The sequence below is a fragment of the Lepidochelys olivacea genome, assembly GCF_965140295.1.
Source record: "Lepidochelys olivacea isolate rLepOli2 genome assembly, chromosome: 3".
Lineage (NCBI taxonomy): Eukaryota > Metazoa > Chordata > Testudines > Cheloniidae > Lepidochelys > Lepidochelys olivacea.
Genome location: NC_140413.1, coordinates 165,850,220 through 165,874,482, shown reverse-complemented (window position 1 = coordinate 165,874,482; position 24,263 = coordinate 165,850,220). Strand labels below are relative to the sequence as shown.

The window sequence follows — 24,263 nt, the reverse complement described above, 5'->3', positions numbered from 1 at the left end:
AGTTGGAACTTGAAGCTAGACAAATTCAGACTGGAAATAAGGCATACATTTTCGACAGTGAGGGTAATTAACTATTGGAATTCTCCATCTCTGACAAATTCTAAATCAAGTTTGGATGTTTTTCTAATAGATATGCTCTAGGAATTTTGGGGGAAGTTCTATGACCTGTATTATCGAGGAGATCAGGCTAGATGATCACAGTTGTCCTTTCTAGCCTTGGAATCTATGAATAAAAGCAATTTGTCACTGGGAGTATATTTACATAAGTATGTAGTATGTTACAAGGACAAAAAATAAATTTTGATCTTAAGTGGTATATTACTCTATATTTGTTTCTTTCAAAATAATGGAAAGGCTGGGACTCTTTTCAAGGAAATATCACCTGTTATGCAGCATTTTCAATTATCTGCAAGAAAATATAAAATAATTGATGGTAAAGTTTGCAGATGACCAAAACAATTGGTGAAATGGTAAACATATATATAAAGTCAGGTCAGTTCTACAAATGGATACTGGGTAAGCTGGGCTCATATGAATGTGTGTTTTAATAAAGTCAAATAAAAGATCATACATCTAAGAACAAAAAGTGTAGGTCTCACTCACATGATATAGGACTGTTTCTGGAAAGTAGTGAATCTGAAATATACTTAGCAGTTGTGGTCAATAACCAGCTGAACTTGAGCTCCCAGTGCAGCGCTGTGGTAGACAGGGCTAACGCAATCCATCACTGTAAACAGAAGAAGACCGAGTAGGAAAAAGGAAATGGTATCTTTACAGACAACATTAGTGAGACCATGACTGAAATACTGCTTCCAGTCCCATCCAGTTCTGTGCTCCACACTTCAAAGGAGATGTAGAAAAATTAAGAAGGGTTCAGAAAAGAGTTACAGAACTTATTTCAGGTTTGTAAAATATGCTTTAGAGTTGGAGATGTAAAAAAGTCGATCTATTCTGCTTATTCCAGATAAAGTTACGAGGTGACTTGAAAACAGTCTGTAAGTACCCACAAGGGGAGAGGATAGCAGAGAGCACTTTGTTACATGTGTGTCTGCTAGCCTAAAGTACAATGGCTGGAAACTGAAACTAGACCAATTCAGACTAGAAATAAGGCACACATTTTTAGGAGTGAGGGTAGTTAAGCATTGGAACAACTTGTCTGGAGCTATGGTAGATTCTGTATCACTGGCATTCTTTAAATCAAGATTGGATGTCTTTCTAAAGTATAAACCTGTAGCTATGCTAGGGTGACCAGACAGAAAGTGTAAAAAATCGGGATGGGGGGGGCGGGAAGAATAGGTGCCTATATAAGAGCCTCCAAAATCAGGACTGTTCCTATAAAATCAGGACACCTGGTCACCCTAAGCTCAGCCAGAAGTTATAGGCTCAATGCAGGTGAAATTCTATGGCCTGTATTGTGCAGAAACTCAGATTAGATGATCATAATGGTCCCTTCTGGCCTTTAAACTTATGAATTTAATGAAATCTAGGGCATATCCAGTGTTTGTTAATGAAGCAGATTATCTTCCTTTAATGGTTATATCTCGTGCAGCCTTGCCAAGGGTCACGACACTCATGCAGGCCACCACTCATGTATTCCTGCAGCCCAGACTGAATGTCTCGCATTCTGTTGGTCTGCAAAAATGGGTTGCAATTGTGAGCCCCCCCTCCCCCTCCCCACGCCAGCGATGCCAGCTGAGCAGGCACCACAGTGGCCTAAATAGCTTCTATATTGTTGCTTCCCCTGCTGCATCTGAGGAGCTGGTGTGGAGCAGGCTAGTGACAGCGTTGATAGCAGGAGAACATGGAGGCTGTAGTGGCAGGGATGCGGGTGGGGGGAGGCCGTACTACCCACGGGTGAACCAGCCCAGCTTCCTCCCCAGACATTCCCATCTGCCCAACCCTCAGCAACTCCATCCTGCTGCCCCCGTCTTCCCTCTGGGCATTGTGTTAGCCCCCAGTTTATTCCCATTCTACTCAGCTACATCCTTGGTTACCTAGCTACCACTCAGCCAATTGCTAGTCAGCCAGCTATCTCACTGGACAACACCACAAACTCATTTCTCCTCCATCTTCTCCCTGCTTCACCCGGACACCCCCACAAATCCACCTTCCTTTAGCTATGCCTAGATTCACTCAACCCCCCTTACCAGTTTTCTGCCTAGACACCCCCAGAAACACAACTTCCCTTAGCTACTTCCCAGTTTTCTCCAGCTTCTTCCACCCAGACCCTCTGGTAGCCCCCATCCACCCTCATCTTTCACCCAAACAGCCTCATAAACCCACATGCCCTGGCTTCCTCCCCTCAGACAGCCCTACCCAACACCCACCTATTCCCAAGGCTTCCTTCATCATCTAACTGCCTACCTTTTGTGCATCTTTAGGTAAATTGAAGGTTATGGTCATATACAAACTACTTGAAAATATGTAAATTATGCAGTGAGCTAATTCATATCTTTGCAAATAATTTGCATAAAGTTTCACAAATGGAACTGGACAGAACTGGACAGCTCTGCAAAAATAAGTTGGAGTGAAAGGTGAACAAAGGGGTAAATTTAAGCTGAATATCAGAGAAGATTTCCTAATTACAAGGATAATTAGTCTGTGGAGTAAACTTCTCTAGGGAGTGGTGAGAGACCCTATACTTCAGTAATGGTATAACTGGACTAGGTATGAGTAGAAAATGTACTATAGTGAGGAATCTTGCATTAACTTCCGTGTGTGAAAAGATATAATGAACAAAAAACTATAAGAAAAGGTTGCAAAGTCAAACACTCAAAAAATAGGAGATTCTACCTTTTGTACATTTGCACTGTGATGTCTATTACTATGTGTATGTAAAGCATCTAGCGCTCTGCGGCCTAATCTCATCTGGGGCCTCTGGACACCACTGGAATACAAATGGATGATGATATTATGACATAGATGTCAAATATTTAAATTTTAGGAGACCCATGAAAAAACTGAAAGGCGATGCAGAAGTAGTCTTTGCTGAATGACTCCTAAATATTTTCCAATTGCACAGTGCTGTATAATGGGACAAATTCATTGCTACTGTAAATGTTCGAGTCAGTGCAGTTACACCAGTGATGACTTTAGCCCAGCTTGAATTTCTCTCTCAAAATGTAAGTAACAATTGGGAAGTGCACAGCTTTTGATAACATGTTCTTCTTTTAGAATGAGGAATGGATTATTATGAGAGGAAAAGGGGAAAACAGGTCACTTTTAGTTAATAAATCCCTTATCTCTTTATAGTTATGAATTCTAGTATTATTTTGTGAAAGAATGAGAGCCTTTGTCGAATGCTTTTGCATCTTGAGTAGGAGTGTGCTTCACTGTAGCTGGCACATCCAAGAGTCTGTTCAGTCAATCCAGGATATTGGGTGAGGTGTGTTTTATAGAGAAGTGCTGCATTCAGAAAGGCAATAGTTTCTAGACGTTTATATTTGAATCAGATGTTAGAGAGGCCCAAAGCACTGTTAAACTCATAAATGGTTCTGGCAGAAAATATATCCAGATGCCTTTGCTCAGATGTACTAATCCAACAACTGCATTTTAAAAAAATCTATTTGAGATACAGTTCCCCTCTCATACATTTTGTGTGCTGTTATGAATGAAAAGTATTAACTGGATGGCTATTGCTCTATGGTGCCATGCACTTTGAAAACTTTCTAAATCTACTCCACTTAGCTGATAAATTTCATATCCTGGAAAAAATTTGCAATGGAATTTTTTTTAATGATTAGAATGGATATTTTGTCTCTTTTGCATATGTCCCTGAAGTAGTAATTTTCATACTGGATGATAGTGACCATCTCCATATACCAAATAGGTCAGACAGTGCTAACAGGATCAGTGGAAAAGAGATTTTTATTAATGAGAGATTCAAAAAAGAGTGGCAATTAGCTAAGTGAGCAGGAGTATTGGTATCATTAACCATTAGTGGCGATCTGGCAGAATTGATTCTGAGTGGAATTTGGCCTTTTCCCCCTTCTCAAAACAATATTTCCCGATTGTGGGTTATAGTGCTGTAGATTCTAGTTTTAATTATGAAATGCTCAGTGCAGTCCACCATACATTGCTCCTGTACTGAGCACCTGTCACAAAGAGAACATAGCTACGAAATGCAATGAAGTGCACATAACATGAAGATGGGGGGAGGGATAGCTCAGTGGTTTGAGCATTGGCCTGCTAAACCCAGGGTTGTGAGTTCAATCTTTGAGGGGGCCATTTAGGGATCTGAGCCAAAAATTGGGGATTGGTCCTGCTTTGAGCAGGGGGTTGGGCTAGATGACCTCATGAAGTCCCTTCCAACCCTGATATTCTATGAAGAAGTCTGTTCATCTAGTTCAGGGACACTCCTCGGGCTCATAGTCTACTGAGCCCTAGAACAACTGAGTTGTGCCTTGTGCATGACCTGGAATAGATGGCAAGATGATTCTAAGCTATTTTTCCACTCTTTTCTTCCTCATCCTGACCAGAGGCCAAACCAGGTCCCAGCATACCTTAGAGCAGCCTAAGAGCTACTCTAACTTATGCTGACTAGAGCAGTCCCCTAGACATCAGTGATCATTGGAGAGCACTGTCTCTGGCCATCTCGTGCTCATGGCCTATGCAGGAATGGCCCCCTCAATCTGGGTAAGGGGAAGGAAAAGGTGAGTGGTATGGACCAGCTCTCTCCATCCCCTAGAAATGCTGGAGCACAAAAGAGCCAGAGCCAGGAACCAGAATCAGGCCTGAGGTGTTTTTGTTGTGGTGGTGATGATATTGTTGTTTAATATTTGTATTGTGGTAGTGCCTAGAGGCCCCAATCAACTATGAGGACCTCATTGTGCTAAGTGCTGTATATCTGTATAATGAAAAGACTGTCCCTGCTTCACTTATTGTTTCTAAATATAAAGCAAGACTGCTGGTTTATACAGCAAACAGAAGGGGAGACCACAAGGTAACAGCAAGGTAGTTATGACTGTGGCTACATTTTAGTCAAGGGTATTTTTAGTAAAAGTCATGGACAGGTCACTAGCAGTAAACAGAAATTCACGTCCAAGACTTTTACTATATAGCCCTGACTAAAACTTGTATGGGGTGGCCCTGGGGGTGCCACGGGTGCTGGGGGAACAGCCCAGGGGGTGTGGTGGGTGCTGGGGGAGCACAGGTGCAGGAAGCAGCTAAGAGGGGGCGTGGTCCATGGAAGCACCTCAGGTGTTCATGGGGGGGGGGGGCTGGGGTACTAGAGGGGCGTGGCCAGGGAAACACCACAGGTACTCGGGGGAGGGAGTTGTGGCCCAGGGGACACCGTGGCTGCTTGGGGACCAGGGGTGGAGGGTTGGCAGGGCTGGGGCAGGTTCCCTTCACAGCTCCTGAGAAGTGGGGACCCCAGCTACTTGCTCCATGTACTGCCGCTGCTCTGCCCCAAGCCCTGGTTCTGCAGCTCCCATTGGCTGGGAACCGCAGCCAATGGGAGCTGTGGGGGCGGTGCCTGTGGGCGGAGGCAGCATGTGGAGTTAGGAGCTGAGAGAGGGGAGCTCCCTTCTGGGGAGCCACCCCCCAGGTAAGCACTGCCCCACACCCCAATCTTGAGGTCCCCCCCAAACTTCTGTGCTGGGGTGCAGGGGGGCCTGAGACTGCCCCAGCAGCAGCCAGTGCAACTGGCCCAGGGGCAGCCTGAGCTGCTCAGGTGGCTCCCAGGCCAGCTGCTCCGGGCTGCTTCAGAAGTCACAGAGGTCACAGAAAGTCACGGAATCCATGATAAACACAGAGCCTTAGTTATGATTAGTGTAGTAAGCACGCGCCACAGTGCCTAACCATTGGCCTCTACCACCTGCGAGGGGTCAGGATTTGAACCTGTGCAAATAATGGACATTTCAGTTTGCTGGGAATTAAAAAAAAAAAAAAACTTGTTTCAGGCCTAAATTTTTGGCAAATAGAAAAGTCAAAAATGTTTTGTTTTGAGTCTAATGATTTTTTTAAAGTTGTTCTCAACCAAAACACATTTGTGAAATCAGTCCGAATTCACAAATTGTTTTGGTGTTGTCAAATCTTTTTTTCACTAAATGCATAAAAAACCAAATAGTTGGAACATTCCAGCCAGCTCTACTTGTGACCTTCATCGCCAAAGAACAGATCTCTTTCATATGAGATCTCTCAGTGATTACCCTTTTAGTTTTTAAAAATAAAAATAAATAAATATTAATCATTTAATAGTTGTCCTGTGTTCATGTGCCTCTTATTAGCTAGTGTTTCCCTTTATTGTGGAAATGAAGAAGTCATGTTCAATCAATAGCTGCCCTCTTCTGGAATGTTACTTAATATATAACGTGCCTCTTTCTGTTTCAAACACGCAACCACTCCCTGTTACTGTATTCTTTTATCCCTTAAGTTCTTTTTCAGAAAGTTAAATATGAGTAAGCACATAAGGATTATTTTTAGACATTGAACTATTCTACTGCTAGATAGCTCCTGGAAATTATTTTTTTTCAGCTTCTCAGCATATAGGTATTTGTAATCAGCTGTTGTTCCCACCCTGTTCTGAAGAGAGTATGCACACAGCATATATAGTCCAGGTTTACTGCTTATCTGGAGTTTGTTTGACTTTATTGATAATTTAAGGAAAAAGCCATGGATGATCTTTCTCACCCAAGTAGGCTGTTTTTAGGGTTTTCTCTCAATCCCAGCTCTGTGTTCCTTCTGCCTCAGAGAGACACTCAAATCTCTTCTATTATCCTGCTTGGAGTTAGCTGTATCTACCTTCCAGCATGAGTCAGCAGAAATTACTTTGAATATTTGTGCAAAGTTCTAGCTCCCGAGCTTAAGGTCACTCACCAGAAGAATCTGTGTTCCTTGGCAGTTCTGTGGAAATTGTCACCCCGTAGCAGCCGCAAACAGCAAACATTTTTAGAATATGGCTAGGAGCATAGTGAAACCCAGGTCTCCAGAAGTGGAAGGCTAGTGTGTTAACTTAAATCCCATAGGGGAGAGACAATAATTGACTCATAAGCTCAGTGTGCTTTTTCAGTTGCAAAGTCATGCTAATGAGCACATAAGAAACTTGAAGTTAGCCACGGTTTTGTGACAGAGTTGAGAATAGCTCTCTGTAACCACGGGTTCAAATTCCAGTAGGATTGATTTAGTCCTTCAGCCTTCCAATGTCAATAAACGGAGTCTAGTACTTTTGGAGTGAAACTTTAGTACCCCTTTTTAGTATTCTGTGTGGCTCCTGAAGCTCCTGTGACATCTTTTAATGAGAAAAGGGATCCTTAGCTTTCCAAATCGCTTTCCGCTATTGTTGGGCAACCTGCTGTGTGCCTAACTGCCATACATGCTCTGGGAGGTGCCCGCCTTCTCTGGCAAATTGGCATTGCATGGCTATCAAGTGCCTGGGGAGCCTTCCAAATGAAAGGTGTTAAATGCATGTACTTTATTCATGAGCCAGTAAAAGATATGACCATGTCTCTTGAATACCCTTTTGATATCTTTCCCCAATAGTATCCATACTCTATTTTTAAAAATAAAGCACTTTCCAGTTTTTAGGATTTTAAGTCCCAAAGCTATGGGCCAAATCAATTCCTGGTATAATTCCACTCCATGTCAATGGAATTAAACCAGAGATGACTATAACTCAAAGGGTCAAAGAATCAAGTAAATCTTGACATTAAAAGTTAAGATTTAGCCACTGATAATGTAATATTGGGAATCTTCTGTGAGAAATGCTTGCACAATAAACTGAACTCTCTATTATCCACTACTCAGTTACATGATCCTTGTGTCCCCTTAATACATTGGCTCACTTTTGATCGTTCTCTTCCCTGGCATAATGTTGTAGGTAATTGAAGCTGGCTTTATTTTTTATAAACATTCGTAGGTATCATCATCATTGTGGTTGTGCGTTGTCTGAGAAAGAAGGAAATTGTTTCCATCAAAAAGAAGGAAGTGAGCCACAACTTTAAAACTGTTACTTGGGCATGCACTAAAATTTTCAACAAGTAGCACTTGAGCATCAATTAGTTAAAGCTTATATGGTGCTATGAAAATGTAAAGTGCTGCATGGTTGCTGAATACTATTGGGAGCAAAGAAATTATTGAATGTCCAAACAGAAGCCCAGTCCAGCCAAAATAAATCTCTCTGGAGTATTTCCCGTCTCTCACTGTCCTATGGGAGGGGGACAGTGCCTTCATAATTTTCTTGAAAATTTGATTCTAGAACAGGGGCAGTCTTATTTTTTATCAAGGTCCAAATTTTTTGGTCAAGATAAAGTCAATGTCCAGACTCCAGAGAAACATTTTTCACACTGCAATAACAATAATGATAATAAGTAAATAAAAAGATTTCAGGGTCCATTCAAAAGCATCTAGTGGTCTGGATTTGGCCAAAGGTCTGCCTATTGACTACCCCTGTTCTAAAACCTGCATCTCCAAACATTCAGCCCCCTGTAGATATTGAGCCAGTGACAACCTGTGCATATGGCTTTACATGGTCAGGTTTGTTTTACCGTCAAAAACCAACCTTCCTGAATATTACAAATTGACATATTCTGAAGCATTACAATGGGTAGTCACAAATCTATACGTCAATGGAAGTACGGAAAAATAGATGTCAGAGTCTCCTCTTTTACATGAAGCATTTTATATAAATCAGCAGCAAACATCCAGTGTATGACAAGGAGTGGGTAGAGGGTGGTTAGGAGACTGGAAGGGATTTGAAGATCTGTAGAGCCACTCCACTTTCAAATCTCTCCTTAATACTTTCCTTTGCTGTAATGCATACAAATCACTCCCAGCTAGATTGACCTAGTTGATGACTTCTATCTTTCTCCTCAATTCTGTTCATTTTCTTATAGCATCATTTTGCTTTAGCCTCCTGTTGCATACTATTTGAACTGTAGATTATGAACTTACTGGGGCAGGAATTGTCCCTGGTTGCATTACATCTCTGTACAGCATCTAGCACAATGGTGCCCTGATCCTTGGCTGGGAGGCTGGGATTGCTAGGCACTATCATAATACAATAGTAATATATAGTAATAATTAGTAATAATTCCCCCATCGTTGTGGGGAATGACAGACAGAAGTCTAGAAGAAGCTACTTTGGTGGGGTAGTGGTATTGAGGAGAGATAGGAGGACAGATAGTGAGAAAGATGGAAGAGAGAGCCAGGAAGCCCAAAGAGCCTTTCAGCAGCGTGAGCCTTGAAGAGGACCCCTCTTTGTAACAGAGGGGCAGTAGTAACTTCTGTATGTGGCTAAGGTTGTTGCTGTGCACTAAGTTAGTTCAGTGCAGTAATGCCCACAGGCCAGAAGAGCTGTAGGGGAGGAAATAGGCCAGCTCTGCTGCTCATGCCATGTATCAACCCACCCAACAATTGCCCTGTTGCCTTGTTTCCTATCTATATGAATTACATTTTAAAAAAAGAGCTGAACTGTACAGTTTCTGAGAATATTGCATAAGAGTTTCTCCAAAGACAAAACATGATGTACTCTCCTCTTTTGCGAGGACAATGTGACACTTTCATACTCTTTCTAGTTTTGACTCAGACTACTGTGTCCAAGAGAGATTAATTCAAAGTTTTATTTTGAAGAAGAGTTCACCTCAGGGAAAAATGAAATTGCAATGCTTGGGAGGAATGTATTAGTGGTAATTGTCAGACATTACAGACTTGGGAGCATGTGCTTTAAGAATATCTGTAAACCAGGCTTCACATATTTCTCTACAGAATTAATAGGGGGATATCTCCAGCCCCAGCCCACCAAATTGTTATTTAATTCCTATTTTTGGCTTAAAGTAGCTTTAGGAAAATGATTAAAATGCACAAGCCAAAGAAAATAATGTAAAAGTACAGCTGTCAAGGAAAAACAAACAAAGTAAATAGAAATACTTACTATAAAATTTCCTTTTTCCTCTCCTGTGATACACAGGACTTATCTATCTCCTTATATAGCATCCATTATCACAGTAGTTGAGTGCATCTTAATTAGAAATAGTGATATCTCCCTTCCTTCCCTGTAAATAGAAGTAAATTGCTTGCTAAGATTATAGGGGTTGTGTGTGTGTGAGAGAGAGAGAGAGAGAGAATGAACTTGTAGTGGGAAAGCTATGTCAAAGGATGAGTTTTGCATTTATTTCTGAAAGTGGAAAGGTCCATAGTCATTCTTGCCTCTTCTGGTTGGGAGTTCCAAAGTCTCTCGCAACTCCTGGGCTATTTTTTTAACAATTTCATAGTTCCAGTGGGACATAGGAACTGTTATTGGAAGTCATAGTTGCAGAAGGAGAGGCAACCTTTCAGGTGCTTAGGATCAGTTTGATAAAGGGCTATTAATATCAGGAAGGAGGTTTTGAATTTAACTCTCTGCAAGAGGCAAGAACAGAACACCTGGGTGATGTGCTCACAGTAATCTGTGTCACTAAGAAGATCGGTTAATGTGCTTTGTACCAACTAGAGCTTTCTTATTGTGTTTAGTTTCATTCCTAGTACGACTGAATCAAGCTTGGAAGTCATGAATGCATGCCTTGCTGTGGTCAGATCGCTGTCTAATAGAATGGGACTCAGTACTGCTGGATGGAAGCAGGAATTTTTGTTGATTGTGATTTGTTGTGGTTGTTTGGGCACCTATTGCAATGAGGAGTCCCAAAGGATCGCAAGGCTGCAGACAAACCTGAGGATCTGAGGGTAAAGGTCCCACATAGCGGGGGAAATTATAGAGACACAAGTCCTTCAAAGTTAGTGTGACCAGATGTCCCGATTTATATCGACAGTCCCGATATTTGAGGCTTTTTCTTATATAGAAGCCTATTACCTCCCACCCCCGTCCCGATTTTGCACACTTGTTCTCTGGTCACCCTATTCAAAGTGCTTTCCGTCCCAGTAGCATCATCTCAGTCTTGCCTGTGTTAAAAAGCCAGATGCTCCCTTCTGGCCGTAGGCTATATGAAACTTCATCGAGGTGCTGATCTTAGATAAGCATTGAGAAAGCTGGAAGAGGGTGCTGATTACATTTGACATACGGGGTACTGATGTATTGTAGCCCATGCTCTCTCACCATCTCCCCAACAGTTCTGTGTAGAAATTGATTAGGATGGTGTTGAGGACTAAGCCTTGTGGCACTCCAAATGAAAGGACTCAGGAGGTGCAGGGATGGCTGCTTGTAATGACTCAAGCCATTTCAGGGCACTTCCATTTATCTTCATGGCTTCTTGGTAATGGGTTTGACTTCCTTAATCTAACCACTAGCCCACTCTAATGCTGTTGGGGACTTTCCCTAGTCCTGCCAAATCCTGCTTGCCTGTCTAATAGTAGCATCAGCAAAAGGTCTGTGCAAAGGTCTGTTTCGTTACTGAACAGGGAAGTTCATGTATTTTAGGTGTGTCACACTAAAATGGTGGCTAACTGTTTTATATTATTTGATAAATGTGTCAGAGATTTGTAAGTTAGAGAATATTCCACATTATGTTATAACCAATTGAGATTGATATTTTCACTTTAGGCAGATTGATGGTCTTTCTTCAAGAGAAGCATATCTGGTTCAATATGAATTCCATTATTCAGGATAGTGAGCTCTTTCCTGTTCCATGATAAGTGCATTACCATATTTCTGGAAGAATCTGATGCTACATTTGAAGTTGCTATGGGAAGACTTGTGGGACTGTGGTGTCTGTTGGGTCAGGAAACATAATAGCATAAAGGTCCATGATCAGGAGAGCCCAAAGCAAACAAGCAGTGTTTGAAAATTCCTATTAAAAGCGAATTAAGTAATACTGAATACGTAAATTACCACATTAAGTATAAATTGTAAATTCTAAATGAGTGCACATTGCTTATACAGATCAGAGAGGTTAAAAGAAAAGTTGCAACTACCTATAACCTGAATGCCTGATCTGGGGTTAGAGATACTCTGTGCACAAATTCAGGACTTAGCCACAGTCACAAGATAGCTGGATATTTTTTTCTTTAAAACTATCAGAAAAGTTAGTTAGTCGTTGACATTTAAATTGCCATCATAATGCTCTAGAGTTAATACTCCACTGAGATGAATGAGGATGTTTAACTCCTCCCAAATCTATTTTTGATTGCCTCTGTAGAAAAAGAGAAACACTTGGGGTTGGACTTGGAACTGCTCACATTTAATGATGGTGTTCTAGCATAGGTTTCTATTGGCAAGAAGATATTGGGCTGCTGGCACTTGTACTATCTGTTATGTGGATGAGTCTTGGGCTGTCATTCCGATACCTTTCACCAGCACTTAAGAAATATTGTGCGTATTCCAATCCTTGCACTCCATGTTAGTGATTAGCAGTCTTCATCAGTGTATCATATGGTTCAGAACTATTTGATTAAAAAAGCAGACATGTCTCCTATGGAGTCTGCAGAGTAATCTATTTTTGTGAGGCAAGGGGACTTGAAGAAAAAGTAAACAGTTCTTGCTGTAGAAATTTATGTGCAGATATTTTTGGTTTTGAACAGCAGACAACTGGCATTTCAATCACTTAGCATCAGATATGAAGTGGCTACCAGACCCCAAATTTAGCTAAAATTGAATGCAGTATGAGGAAATGTCATACCTTGGGGACTGAGAGAACCTGAACATTCATTGAAATGTCATTATGAACAGAGGAGGAATTAAATTACAAGAGCAGGTTGCTTATGTGCTCTGGCAATTTTAGAAATTGCACATTACTCTTTCAATAACCCCTTGAGCTCGAGTCCATAAATGTTACATGGTAAAAGATGTTGTTTTCTGAAAGGGTAAAAATTTTCTTTAAGTGCATTCCAGGGCCCACAAAAGTTAGGGGCTGAAAGCAGCAATTTGGGCCAGACATAGGACACGCAGCACTTATTCCAGCTTCCCTGTGCAGTGGTTATTCCAGCTTCCCCGTGCAGCACCATTGCATTTCAATCCTTCTTTCTCTTATTTTATAAGAATTGATTTATGGCAAACTGTGTGTGATAGTTTTGAAACATGAGCAGATGATAAGACCACAACATTCATGTCTTTTATTATCTAAATCAGGAGTTGAATCCAAGTCTCCAAAGGGATATTTATGGAGAGCCTCACCAATTACACCACCTAGCCCCCCAAAAGGAGATTTTATTAGAATTTAATTATTAGATAACCTAATAACTAGACTTTTAAAATCCCATTGAATAATTAATGTGCCTAACAGTTAAAATACAGCAAGTGGCCAAGTGTTATGAAGATAGCATGGTCCTCTGCATGTCGCTGAGTGGCCATGAATAGTGAATACAAAGCATGTCTTCGGGACTGCCAATAATTAGTTGTGCTAGCAGCACAGCCAGTTGGTTATTTGTGAGGAAAGCATGGGGGTGGGGAGAAGAAAGCTGAAGCTGCCAATAGAAGAAAAATAAGAGTGAGGTTAAAAGGGTGGTGGGTAGGTCAGTTCAGAATGCTTGTGGCTTTCAGTAGCTTGCCTGGGCATAAGAATGGAGCAGGCTGACAGAGCAGAGGGATGGTAATCAAAACAAAGCTAGTTCAGCAGGTCTAAATTTAAATGTACCAATCTTGACAACATCCCTTGAAATGTGACTTGTCAGCAATGTGTCTCAAAGTGAAATATCTGGGCTAGATCCTTAGCTATAGCCGAGAAGTACTCACACAGCTGAGAAGGTGCAAAGATGTGGGGATAGCATGGGAATTGTTGTATGGATATTGATCTCAAAGGCCTAAAGAGTTCAAGGTGTTTATAAACTCATCACTGGTCAACATTAAACAGTGATAGATAGCTTTGGGGTGAATTTTAAACAGAGGCCTTGGTTTTACTTAGTTACTTGGCAAACACCCAAAAGCATTAATTCAAATTGAATATTTACGGATTAAACTCTCACACTCCCAGACAAAGAAGAAGAAAGTAAAACAAGATTTATATTGAAACTGTGGTTAAGTGATTATACAAAACAAACTTCAGACCTTATCAAAGTCTCCTCTCCTTTTGGAGTTAAAGTATCAGAGTCTCTTATTTTCAGAACAGCCTTTCTTTGATGAAAAGGAAAAGGTTAATTTTACTCTCAGCCCTGATGTGAAGGGCCTTCACTTACCCTGTTCTTAACAAACAGACAGACACAAGGTGGAGGAGAGACAGGGTAGAAAAGATAGGTGAAATATGGCTTTTGTTGATGTTTTTGGAATGCTGCACCTCTGGTTAGTTATGAGTGAATGCTTTGGCTAGCACATTGACCACAACACCTGCTGCTTGGACTCCGGTTAGTTATGATTTAGTCAGGGCTATCATCTGTTTGGATCCTTTCTCCTTAGACAAGGCAGGTTTAGATGAATGCAGCATAGTTTGGATTTGGACTTTGGGATTTGATGAAAACCCACATTAGTGAGATAGGATAGAAGGAAAGAAACAGTGGTCAGGAAATAACACAAGGGAAGGGAATACAATACAGGATCTTAGGTACCTTTGTGGTGCTGGCAATTAGATATCCCAACTGGTGGGCTGAAGAATCATAGAATCATAGAATATCAGGGTTGGAAGGGACCTCAGGAGGTCATGTAGTCCAACCCCCTGCTCAAAGCAGGACCAATTCCCAACTAAATCATCCCAGCAGGGCATTGTCAAGCCTGACCTTAAAAAACCTCTAAGGAAGGAGATTCCACCACCTCCCTAAGTAACGCATTCCAGTGTTTCACAACCCTCCTAGTGAAAAAGTTTTTCCTAATATCCAACCTAAACCTCCCCCACTGCAACTTGAGACCATTATTCCTCGTTCTGTCTTCTGCTACCACTGAGAACAGTCTAGATGCATCCTCTTTGGAACCCCCTTTCAGGTAGTTGAAAGCAGCTATCAAATCCCCCCTCATTCTTCTCTTCCGCAGACTAAACAATCCCAGTTCCCTCAGCCTCTCCTCATAAGTCATGTGTTCCAGTCCCCTAATCATTTTTGTTGCCCTCCGCTGGACGTTTTCCAGTTTTTCCACATCCTTCTTGTAGTGTGGGGCCCAAAACTGGACACAGTACTCCAGATGAGGCCTCACCAATGTCGAATAGAGGGGAATGATCACGTCCCTCGATCTGCTGGCAATGCCCCTACTTATACAGCCCAAAATGCCATTGGCCTTCTTGGCAACAAGGGCACACTGTTGACTCATATCCAGCTTCTCGTCCACTGTAACACCTAGGTCCTTTTCTGCAGAACTACTGTGGAGCCATTCGGTCCCTAGTCTGTAGCGGTGCCTGGGATTCTTCCATCCTAAGAGCAGGACTCTGCACTTGTCCTTGTTGAACCTCATCAGATTTCTTTTGGCCCAATCCTCTAATTTGTCTAGGGCCCTCTGTATCCTATCCCTACACTCCAGTGTATCTACCTCTCCTCCCAGTTTAGTGTCATCTGCAAACTTCCTAAGGGTGCAATCCACACCATCCTCCAGATCATTAATGAAGATATTGAACAAAACTGGCCCGAGGACCAACCCTGGGGGCACTCCACTTGATACCGGCTGCCAACTAGACATGGAGCCATTGATCACTACCCGTTGAGCCCGACAATCTAGCCAGCTTTCTATCCACCTTATCGTCCATTCATCCAGCCCATACTTCTTTAACTTGCTGGCAAGAATACTGTGGGAGACTATGTCAAAAGCTTTGCTAAAGTCAAGGAATAACACGTCCACTGCTTTCCCCTCATCCACAGAGCCAGTTATCTCATCATAGAAGGCAATTAGATTAGTCAGGCATGACTTTCCCTTGGTGAATCCATGCTGACTGTTCCTGATCACTTTCCTCTCCTCTAAGTGCTTCAGAATTGATTCCTTGAGGACCTGCTCCATGATTTTTCCAGGGACTGAGGTGAGGCTGACTGGCTTGTAGTTCCCAGGATCCTCCTTCTTCCCTTTTTTAAAGATTGGCACTACATTAGCCTTTTTCCAGTCATCCGGGACCTCCCCCGATCGCCATGAGTTTTCAAAGATAATGGCCAATGGCTCTGCAATCACACCCGCCAATTCCTTTAGCACTCTCGGATGCAGCACATCCGGCCCCATGGACTTGTGCACGTCCAGCTTTTCTAAACAGTCCCGAACCACTTCTTTCTCCACAGAGGGCTGGTCACCTCCTCCCCATGCTGTGCTGCCCAGTGCAGGAGTCTGGGAGCTGACCTTGTTCTTGAAGACAGAGGCAAAAAAAGCATTGAGTACATTAGCTTTTTCTACATCCTCTGTCACTAGGTTGCCTCCCTCATTCAGTAAGGGGCCCAAACTTCCCTTGACTTTCTTCTTGTTGCTAACATACCTGAAGAAACCCTTCTTGTTACTCTTAACATCTCTTGCTAGATGCAACTCTAAGTGTGATTTGGCCTTCCTGATTTCACTCCTGCATGCCTGAGCAATATTTTTATACTCTTCCCTGGTCATTTGTCCAATCTTCCACTTCTTGTAAGCTTCTTTTTTGTGTTGAAGATCAGCAAGGATTCACTGTTAAACCAAGCTGGTCGCCTGCCATATTTACTATTCTTTCTACACATCGGGTGGTTTGTCCCTGTAACCTCCATAAAGATTCTTTAAAGTATAGCCAGCTCTCCTGGACTCCTTTCCCCCTCATGTTATTCTCCCAAGGGCTCCTGCCCATCAGTTCCCTGAGGTTGTCAAAGTCTGCTTTTCTGAAGTCGAGGGTCCGTATTCTGCTGCTCTCCTTTCTTCCTTGTGTCAGGATCCTGAACTCTACCATCTCATGGTCACTGCCTCCCAGATTCTCATCCACTTTTGCTTCCCCTACTAATTCTTCCCTGTTTGTGAGCAGCATGTCAAGAAGAACTCTGCCCCTAGTTGGTTCCTCCAGCACTTGCACCAGGAAATTGTCCCCTACACTTTCCAAAAACTTCCTGGATTGTCTGTGCACCGCTGTATTGCTCTCCCAGCAGATATCAGGGTGATTGAAATCTCTCATAAGAACCAGAGCCTGTGATCTAGTAACTTCTGTTAGCTGCCGGAAGAAAGCCTCGTCCACCGCATCCCCATGATCCGGTGGTCTATAGCAGACTCCCACCACGACATCACCCTTGTTGCTCACACTTCTAAACTTAATCCAGAGACACTCAGGTTTTTCTGCAGTTTCATACCGGAGCTCTGAGCAGTCATACTGCTCTCTTACATACAATGCAACTCCCCCACCTTTTCTGCCCTGCCTGTCCTTTCTGAACTGTTTATATCCATCCATGACAGTACTCCAGTCATGTGAGTTATCCCACCAAGTCTCTGTTATTCCAATCACATCATAATTCCTTGACTGTGCCAGGACTTCCAGTTCTCCCTGCTTGTTTCCCAGGCTTCTTGCATTTGTGTATAGGCACTTGAGATAACTTGCTGTTTGTCCTGCTTTCTTAATATGAGGCAGGAGCCCTCCCCTTTCACGTTCTCCTGCTCATGCTTCCTCCCAATATCCCACGTTCCCACTTACCTCAGGGCTTTTGTCTCCTTCCCCCGGTGAACCTAGTTTAAAGCCCTCCTCACTAGGTTAGCCAGCCTGCTTCCGAAGATGCTCTTCCCTCTCTTCGTTAGGTGGCGCTCATCTCTGCCTAGCACTCCTCCTTCTTGGAACACCATCCCATGGTCAAAGAATCCAAAGCCTTCTCTCCGACACTACCTGCATAGCCATTCGTTGACTTCCACGATTCGACGGTCTCTACCCAGGCCTTTTCCTTCTACGGGGAGGATGGATGAAAACACCACTTGTGCCTCAAACTCCTTTATCCTTCTTCCCAGAGCCACATAGTCTGCAGTGATCCGCTCAAGGTCATTCTTGGCAGTATCATTGGTGCCCACATGGAGGAGAAGGAAGGGGTAGCGATCCGAGGGCTTGATGAGTCTCGGCAGTCTCTCCGTCACATCATGAATCCTAGCTTCTGGCAAGCAGCAGACTTCTTGGTTTTCCCGGTCGGGGCGGAAGATGACTCAGTCCCGCTGAGGAGAGAGTCCCCGACCACCACCACCTGCCTCCTCCTCTTCAGAGTGGTGGTCGTGGAACCGCCATCCCTAGGACAGTGCATTTCATGCCTTCCAATCGGCGGAGTCTCCTTCTGTTCCCTTCCCTCAGATGTATTATCTAGTCCACTCTCCGCATTAGTACCTGTGGAGAGAACACGAAAATGGTTGCTTACCTGTATCTGTGCTGCTGGTACCTGGACGCTCCCCTTTCTTCTTCTGGAGGTCACATGCTGCCAAATTTCTTCACTGTCCTCCTGTCCCCGCTGCACAGCCTGTTCTGAATCTTCAGAACATTGTGCCTGTAGAACCATATCCTGATGTCTGTTGAGAAACTGAAGATTTTGTGTTATGCAACGCAGGGTCAATATTTGTTTCTCCAGACCTTGAACCTTCTCCTCCAATATGGAGACCAGCTTGCACTTTGTACAGACAAAGTCGCTTCTGTCCTGTGGAAGAAAGACTAACATGGCACATCCAGTGCAGGTCACAACAGCTGAACGCTCCCCATCCATATTACCTTCCTTCTACGAGCTTCCTCAGGAGTTGTAGAAACTGATTGGAGAAGCCAGCAAGATGTAAGCCTAAGTGGGCTCTCCCCGGGCGAACTCCCAGGCAAACTCCCTCTGTTAGCCTCTCTGCTGTTCGCCGCTCAGCTGACTGGCTTTTTATAACAGTCAGGCCCACTCAAGGCTCACCTGGAACAAAGCACTCCCAATTCACACTTTTCAAACAACCAGTCAAGCACACAGTCAAACTGTCCCCACAACAGACACTCAGATACTCACCAACACAGCCTCCCTAATGCAGCCCTTAGCATACCTCCTCTCAGACAGATCCCAGGCAAACTCCCTCTGTTATCCTCTCTGCTGTTCGCCGCAGACTGGATGTCAAGATAATATAATGACTTTCAGCTCTTAAATGGGAAGACAAAGTTCCTTAAACAAGAGCAAGGCGAGCAAGGCCAGCCAGCCTTCCTCTCAGGAAGTGAGTCCTTTAGAAGAGTTGAGAGGTGTTGAATGCTGGCACATTAGGGGATGAACTGTCCCAAAAGGATTAAAGCTGTTGGCATATATCCTCATTGTTTTGTCCACCAATTAAATCCATTTCTGTAAGGACAAATTTGGCACAGGTAACTTTGTTCCCACATTGTCTTGTTTACCAAGTATAATCTCACCACAGTCCTTGATTTATATCAGTAGGCCATTTGGATTGGACTAATCGTTTCTCTGTGTGGTTTTCTTGCATCTATTGTAACATTCATCGTTGTAAACAACTGACCTATTATTTGTGGTTATTGTAACATCTTATGAACTTTCACATACTTTTTACAATGGATCTTAGGGTAACTTTGTAGAGCCAATTATCATAACACAACCCATACGCTTTTTCTGTGCCATCTAAGGATTCCCCTTCTCAAGGGGATCTTCTAGTCGTTGGGAAAGCCGTTCTTAGGATAGCTTTACACCAGTTCAGTAGGGGAAAGCTGCCCTAATGTAGGGGAGGATCTAGCTCATTGTTCTGGTGGGGTTTTTTTCATTACTTGTTTACAATTAAGAAAAATACTGGCACAGATAAAATCTGTAGGTATCACAAGCTTTATTGTTCTAAAATCTGAAGTACATATGTCAGTGTTACTTTTAGCCCGGCTTGAATACTGATTAATTATTCAGCTAGCGTAAACTGCTATGCAAAACTGAAAAGAATCCTTGTTTTAAAAATATACATATTAGGCCCCATTCATTTTTGGTGTAATTCTATTGAAGTTGAATGATGTACAGATTTAATAACATGACCTTTGGATCTGGGGGCTTTTTTGTTTGTGCAATGAGAAGAAAAGCTGGATTAAACACCCCCTTATCATTCCTCCGTGAGCTGATAACTTTTACCACCATTGTGTTTCTGTTTCCAGCGGCACTGCAAAATATACATAGCCCTGTAGCCACCTTCCAGAGCTAATGTACATAATCATTTTAAAGGCAAAGCCTCTTGTTTCTCTGACTTTATTTTCATTTGATTTTTGTGAACAAATATGTGCTCACCTTGTCACTGCTTGTTTGCCAGTGATTGAAATTCTGGGACTCCGCACTACAAATTAGAGTAATTTGTTTAAGTGGTTTAATTCTTTTAATGTGCTATGCTTTGGATTTACATTAGTCTACTCTACCATCTCCTTTCTGAGCCTAACTTACCATTAAAACAGTCTGAAAAGTGGAGACTTAAGGGAAAAAAAACCTCCAAAAATATCTGTTCCTGAGTTTAATTGAAAAAAACAAAAAACACAAAACCCTGAAAAACAACCTAATCATTCCAAGGAGTCCTCTTCATTTATTTTAAATGGTAAATGGAGGGTTTTCTCTGCTTGGTGTAATAACTGTATCCTGGGCTAAGTACAGTTAAAGGCCAGTGTGTTAATGTTAAATAAAGTCAGAGGCTGAGGTTCATATCAGCGCAGTGTAAGGTTATTGCCAAATTTAGAGGAATCCCCCTCCACGTACTTGTATGAAAACATTTTCTCCCTCCTCTTATCCATTTCCTCCCATTGCTACACCTCAGCACCTCCCAGGCCTTTGCTACTTAGCAAGAAACCCTAACCCCCACACAGCTCCCTTAAAAAAAATAAGTTTTGTAACAGTATATTTAAAAGCTTTTCTCTCCTTTTTCACCACCCCCACTTTCCATCTCTCTTACTTCTCTCCATCCTCTTATCTTTTTCTTTGCTCCATTTACCCCCTCTCCAAAAAAGAGTGCCTTTCCTATTTCAAGTGGTCAAAAGGCTGAACATTTTGGGCACAGGGAGGTAAAGGGTAATTTTGGACTCTCCCTACCCCCTGCCCACACCCATATGCATGTGTGCGCGCACACATGTTCTTCAGGCCTGCTGATACTGAAAGCTAAGCGGAGTGTAAAGTTGAGGAGAAACATGGTTGAAAGACTGCTGTCTTCACTGAGAGTGGATAATAAGCCCCTGTGTTGGTTCCTGGCAAATGCATTTGGAGTGCTGAGAGCAGGAACCAGTCATAGTGCAGGGATCTGCATATTTCCTAATTGAGAAATAGCAGTCATTATGCAAATCAGAACACCTCCCGTAGCCAATCAGAATGGAGGGATTTTCATAATGGCAATAGAATCATAGAGCTGTGAGACTCCACAACATCTCTGCTCTCTGACTAGTGGACATGGTTTCATTTCAGGATAATTAGTGACAGCCCTCGAGTCCCACATTGTAATCCTATTCCTTTCTCTATTTGAAATAACAGACTTAGTTGAAATGGAAAGAAAAAGTAAAGCATATTGCTGACTTGACTAAAACTGTCACTTACATTAATCCTTGTTTTGAACATGCGCTAAAAATAGAATACAAGCAGCTGCCATTTTTCTTTAAAAAGCCCTTTCCATCTATATTTAGAAAATCCTGTGGCAAGCTTCACAGAGATCTTTACACAGACAGTAAGTGTGTCCATAAATAACCCTGTACATCTCCCCTGGTAACAATACATAACACAGTCTGGATTTCTGGGAATTCAACACCCCCCCGGCCAGCTGGGTTGTTCTCAACTGTCAGGACCTCATTTTTAAAGGAAACTTCCCCTTATTGATTCCATATAAATCAGCTTGTACATTTTTCACTGTATAGATTTTTGTTGTTGTTGTGTTTAATGTCATTCTTAGCTCTTGTTGTATTAATATGTCTTCCTTTTGGACGAAAGAATATAACTCTATGAAACTAGGCTTTTTTTTTAACAAAAGGTAAACCTGAACCAAAAAAGAGTTGTGCCAATGGGCAACAGTTTTGTTCTCTATTCATTCTGGGGTCCTGAATATAAACCATCCTTGAAGTGTCTAGTCATGTTGTGTTTCTCTCCCCTTCTCTTTCATTGTGTGTGTTGCAGGTGGGAGAGTTCAGAGCTCACGCTGCCGAATGGACAGCCAATGTCACGGCAGAGTTCAAAGAAACCCGCAGGCGTCTAAGTGTGGAGATTTATGACAAGTTTCAACGGGCTACCTCCATCAAAAGGAAGCTCTCTGCAGAGCTCGCTGTCAACCACAGTCAAGATCTGACCCCTTGCAAGAGAACCCTGTCAGTCAACCACCTCTGCAGCGAGAAGGACATCTTGCCTGCTCTAACAAAGACAGACAGCATTTATATGAATGGTTTGACTCCTCACTGTGCAGCGGAAGATATTGCTGTGATTGAAAACATTAAGTAGTGCTGACTTTGGATGCCGATCCTTGGAGAAGCTTTTGGCTTAAACTAGCCATATACTTCTTTTTTTTTCCTATCCATGATTGATGCTAGTAACATTTTATACATGTGCATGAGTTCAACAGAAACCACCACGATAGGGATTCAGTGTCACCATCATATCTCTTCAGACACAAGATGAATGGAATTTCTGTTGTTGATAGATGCTGGAGCAAGCAACGTCCAATGCCTTTTTGTGCTCAGACTGTTGTTCATTTCTCCTAATGTGCCATATGGCCTAAATAATGAATTATATTTGTTTATGTTAACAATGTAGCTTTGAGGGATCAGTCCTTACATTTTCAGGGTCTACCTTACTGAGCCTAGGAATGGACCATTTATGGACTACAACACATTTGTAAATGGCAAGAAATTCTTATGCAGCCTTTTACCTAAGAAATTTTTGTCAGTGCCTTATCTTTTGAAGAAACAGAACCTCTATAACTCTTACATGGTTTGTGTTTGTTTGTTTGTTTTTTGCATGAGTAATGTATTTCATTTGAGCTTTCATCTTGCCTGAAATGATGATGTTTTAAAGGTGTCTTTAGTGAAGATACCAGCATTGAGAATGGATGCCAAAAATCAACAGACATCAAAGGACACTCCTAAATCTAGCTTTAAAGGCACGGCAGTTACAAGAGTTGCAAAAATGTCCCCTGAAAATATTTATTTTACTCTCATCCAGGTGATGCAAGCTCACACTATATTAGAACCAGACCTGTAGAATTTATGGATCCATTTTGGGTTTTATTTTTCAAGAATTGTTTAGCAATGTTATCCCATGTGTCAGATTACCAAAAATCTCCAGTTATGTGTAATTAAATTATTTGCTAGATCACAAGAGGAAGTAGAAGTTAATACAATGTGGAAATGTTTTTAATTGGTGCATTCTAATAACCATACTCATTAAAACATTACAGAAAAATACCACAGCAATTTCTAATAATCATAAATCTGCTGCCAGAAAGTTACTCTCTGAAAAGAATTTTAAACTTTTTATTTAAGCCAAGTCACACCAGGCTCCTACTGGATCCTATTGGAGTGCTTTCCTGAATGTCACACTGTACATTGGTTGCCTACACCAGAACTATGACTGATGTGGGAATGCAATTGAAACTGGTATCACTGTGACTTTCTACATATAAAATACAGACTTCTCTGAATACAAATACAGACATGAAGGAAAGCTGATAAATAGCACAATCTGAATGCCAATGATTGTTCAGATAGGACAGGCTGATGATATGCAGATCTGAAGCCAATCCATGGGGTTTCTGTATTGGTTTTAAAGAAAAGCATTGACTTTAATTCTATATCTGTTGTTTTGTTTATAGTTGTGTGTGAGACTCAGAAGGAATGCAGGATAAAAACAAGGAATGGATAATTTGGTCTTTTTAAAATTTTTTCATATTTTAGTCTATTGTAAGCTGGCTGTACATAAAATGAATATAACAAGCCCTAAGGGAATAATTTAGGCTCTGTGCAAATTAAAGAAAAATTAGACTTTGTTGATTGGCCATGATGAAAATGACAAATTTGTAGCATTTCTGACCATTAGATAACATACAAAATATGAATGTTAATGTTCTGGATGCTTAATCTTGTTCTCTGATTAATCAATGCTATCAGTGTAAATATCAGTCAATTAACATTTACAGAGAGTAAGCTTTTAAATTAAGGAAAGTTCCATGAATTAGTACCAGGCCATGCTCTTTTAAAAGAAAAAGACCCCTGCCTCTCCCAGCACAGTGTTCTGAATGTCCACGTGGTGAGAAGCTCTTCTTGCCATGTATAAACTGTGAATTGTAATGAAAAATAAAGTTTTTACTTAAAATAAGCTTTTCTGAGTCTCCTGCTTGCTGCTGTCCCACCAGAATGCTGAGAAATCACTTGAGACACCAGCTGTTTGAGGGCTCAAAGGTTACAGTCTTTATACTCGTTTGCAGCCTGCTTGAATTTAAGATGGTTTAACAATGAAAAGAAGAACTTGACTCCAACAATCAAAACATTTTTTCTAAATATTAAACAGTAATGTTCTTCGGGTTGCTACACCTTTAAATTTTGTTTTGTGGCCATTTTTAAAAGGAATTTGGC

The 24,263-nt window shown here is 41.9% G+C and overlaps 1 protein-coding gene across 2 annotated transcripts in view; it reads left to right on the top strand.

The window, feature by feature from the left end:
- KCNK2 (potassium two pore domain channel subfamily K member 2) overlaps positions 1 to 23,970 on the top strand; it is a 211,503-nt gene extending 187,533 nt beyond the window's left edge. For both annotated transcript variants that reach the window (XM_084623765.1, XM_084623766.1), the window contains one exon: positions 21,817 to 23,970. In XM_084623765.1, the coding sequence (XP_084479891.1) occupies positions 21,817 to 22,134 (318 nt within the window). In that variant the 3' untranslated portion in view covers positions 22,135 to 23,970. The remainder of the gene's footprint in view (positions 1 to 21,816) is intronic.
- The last annotated feature ends 293 nt before the right edge of the window (positions 23,971 to 24,263 follow it).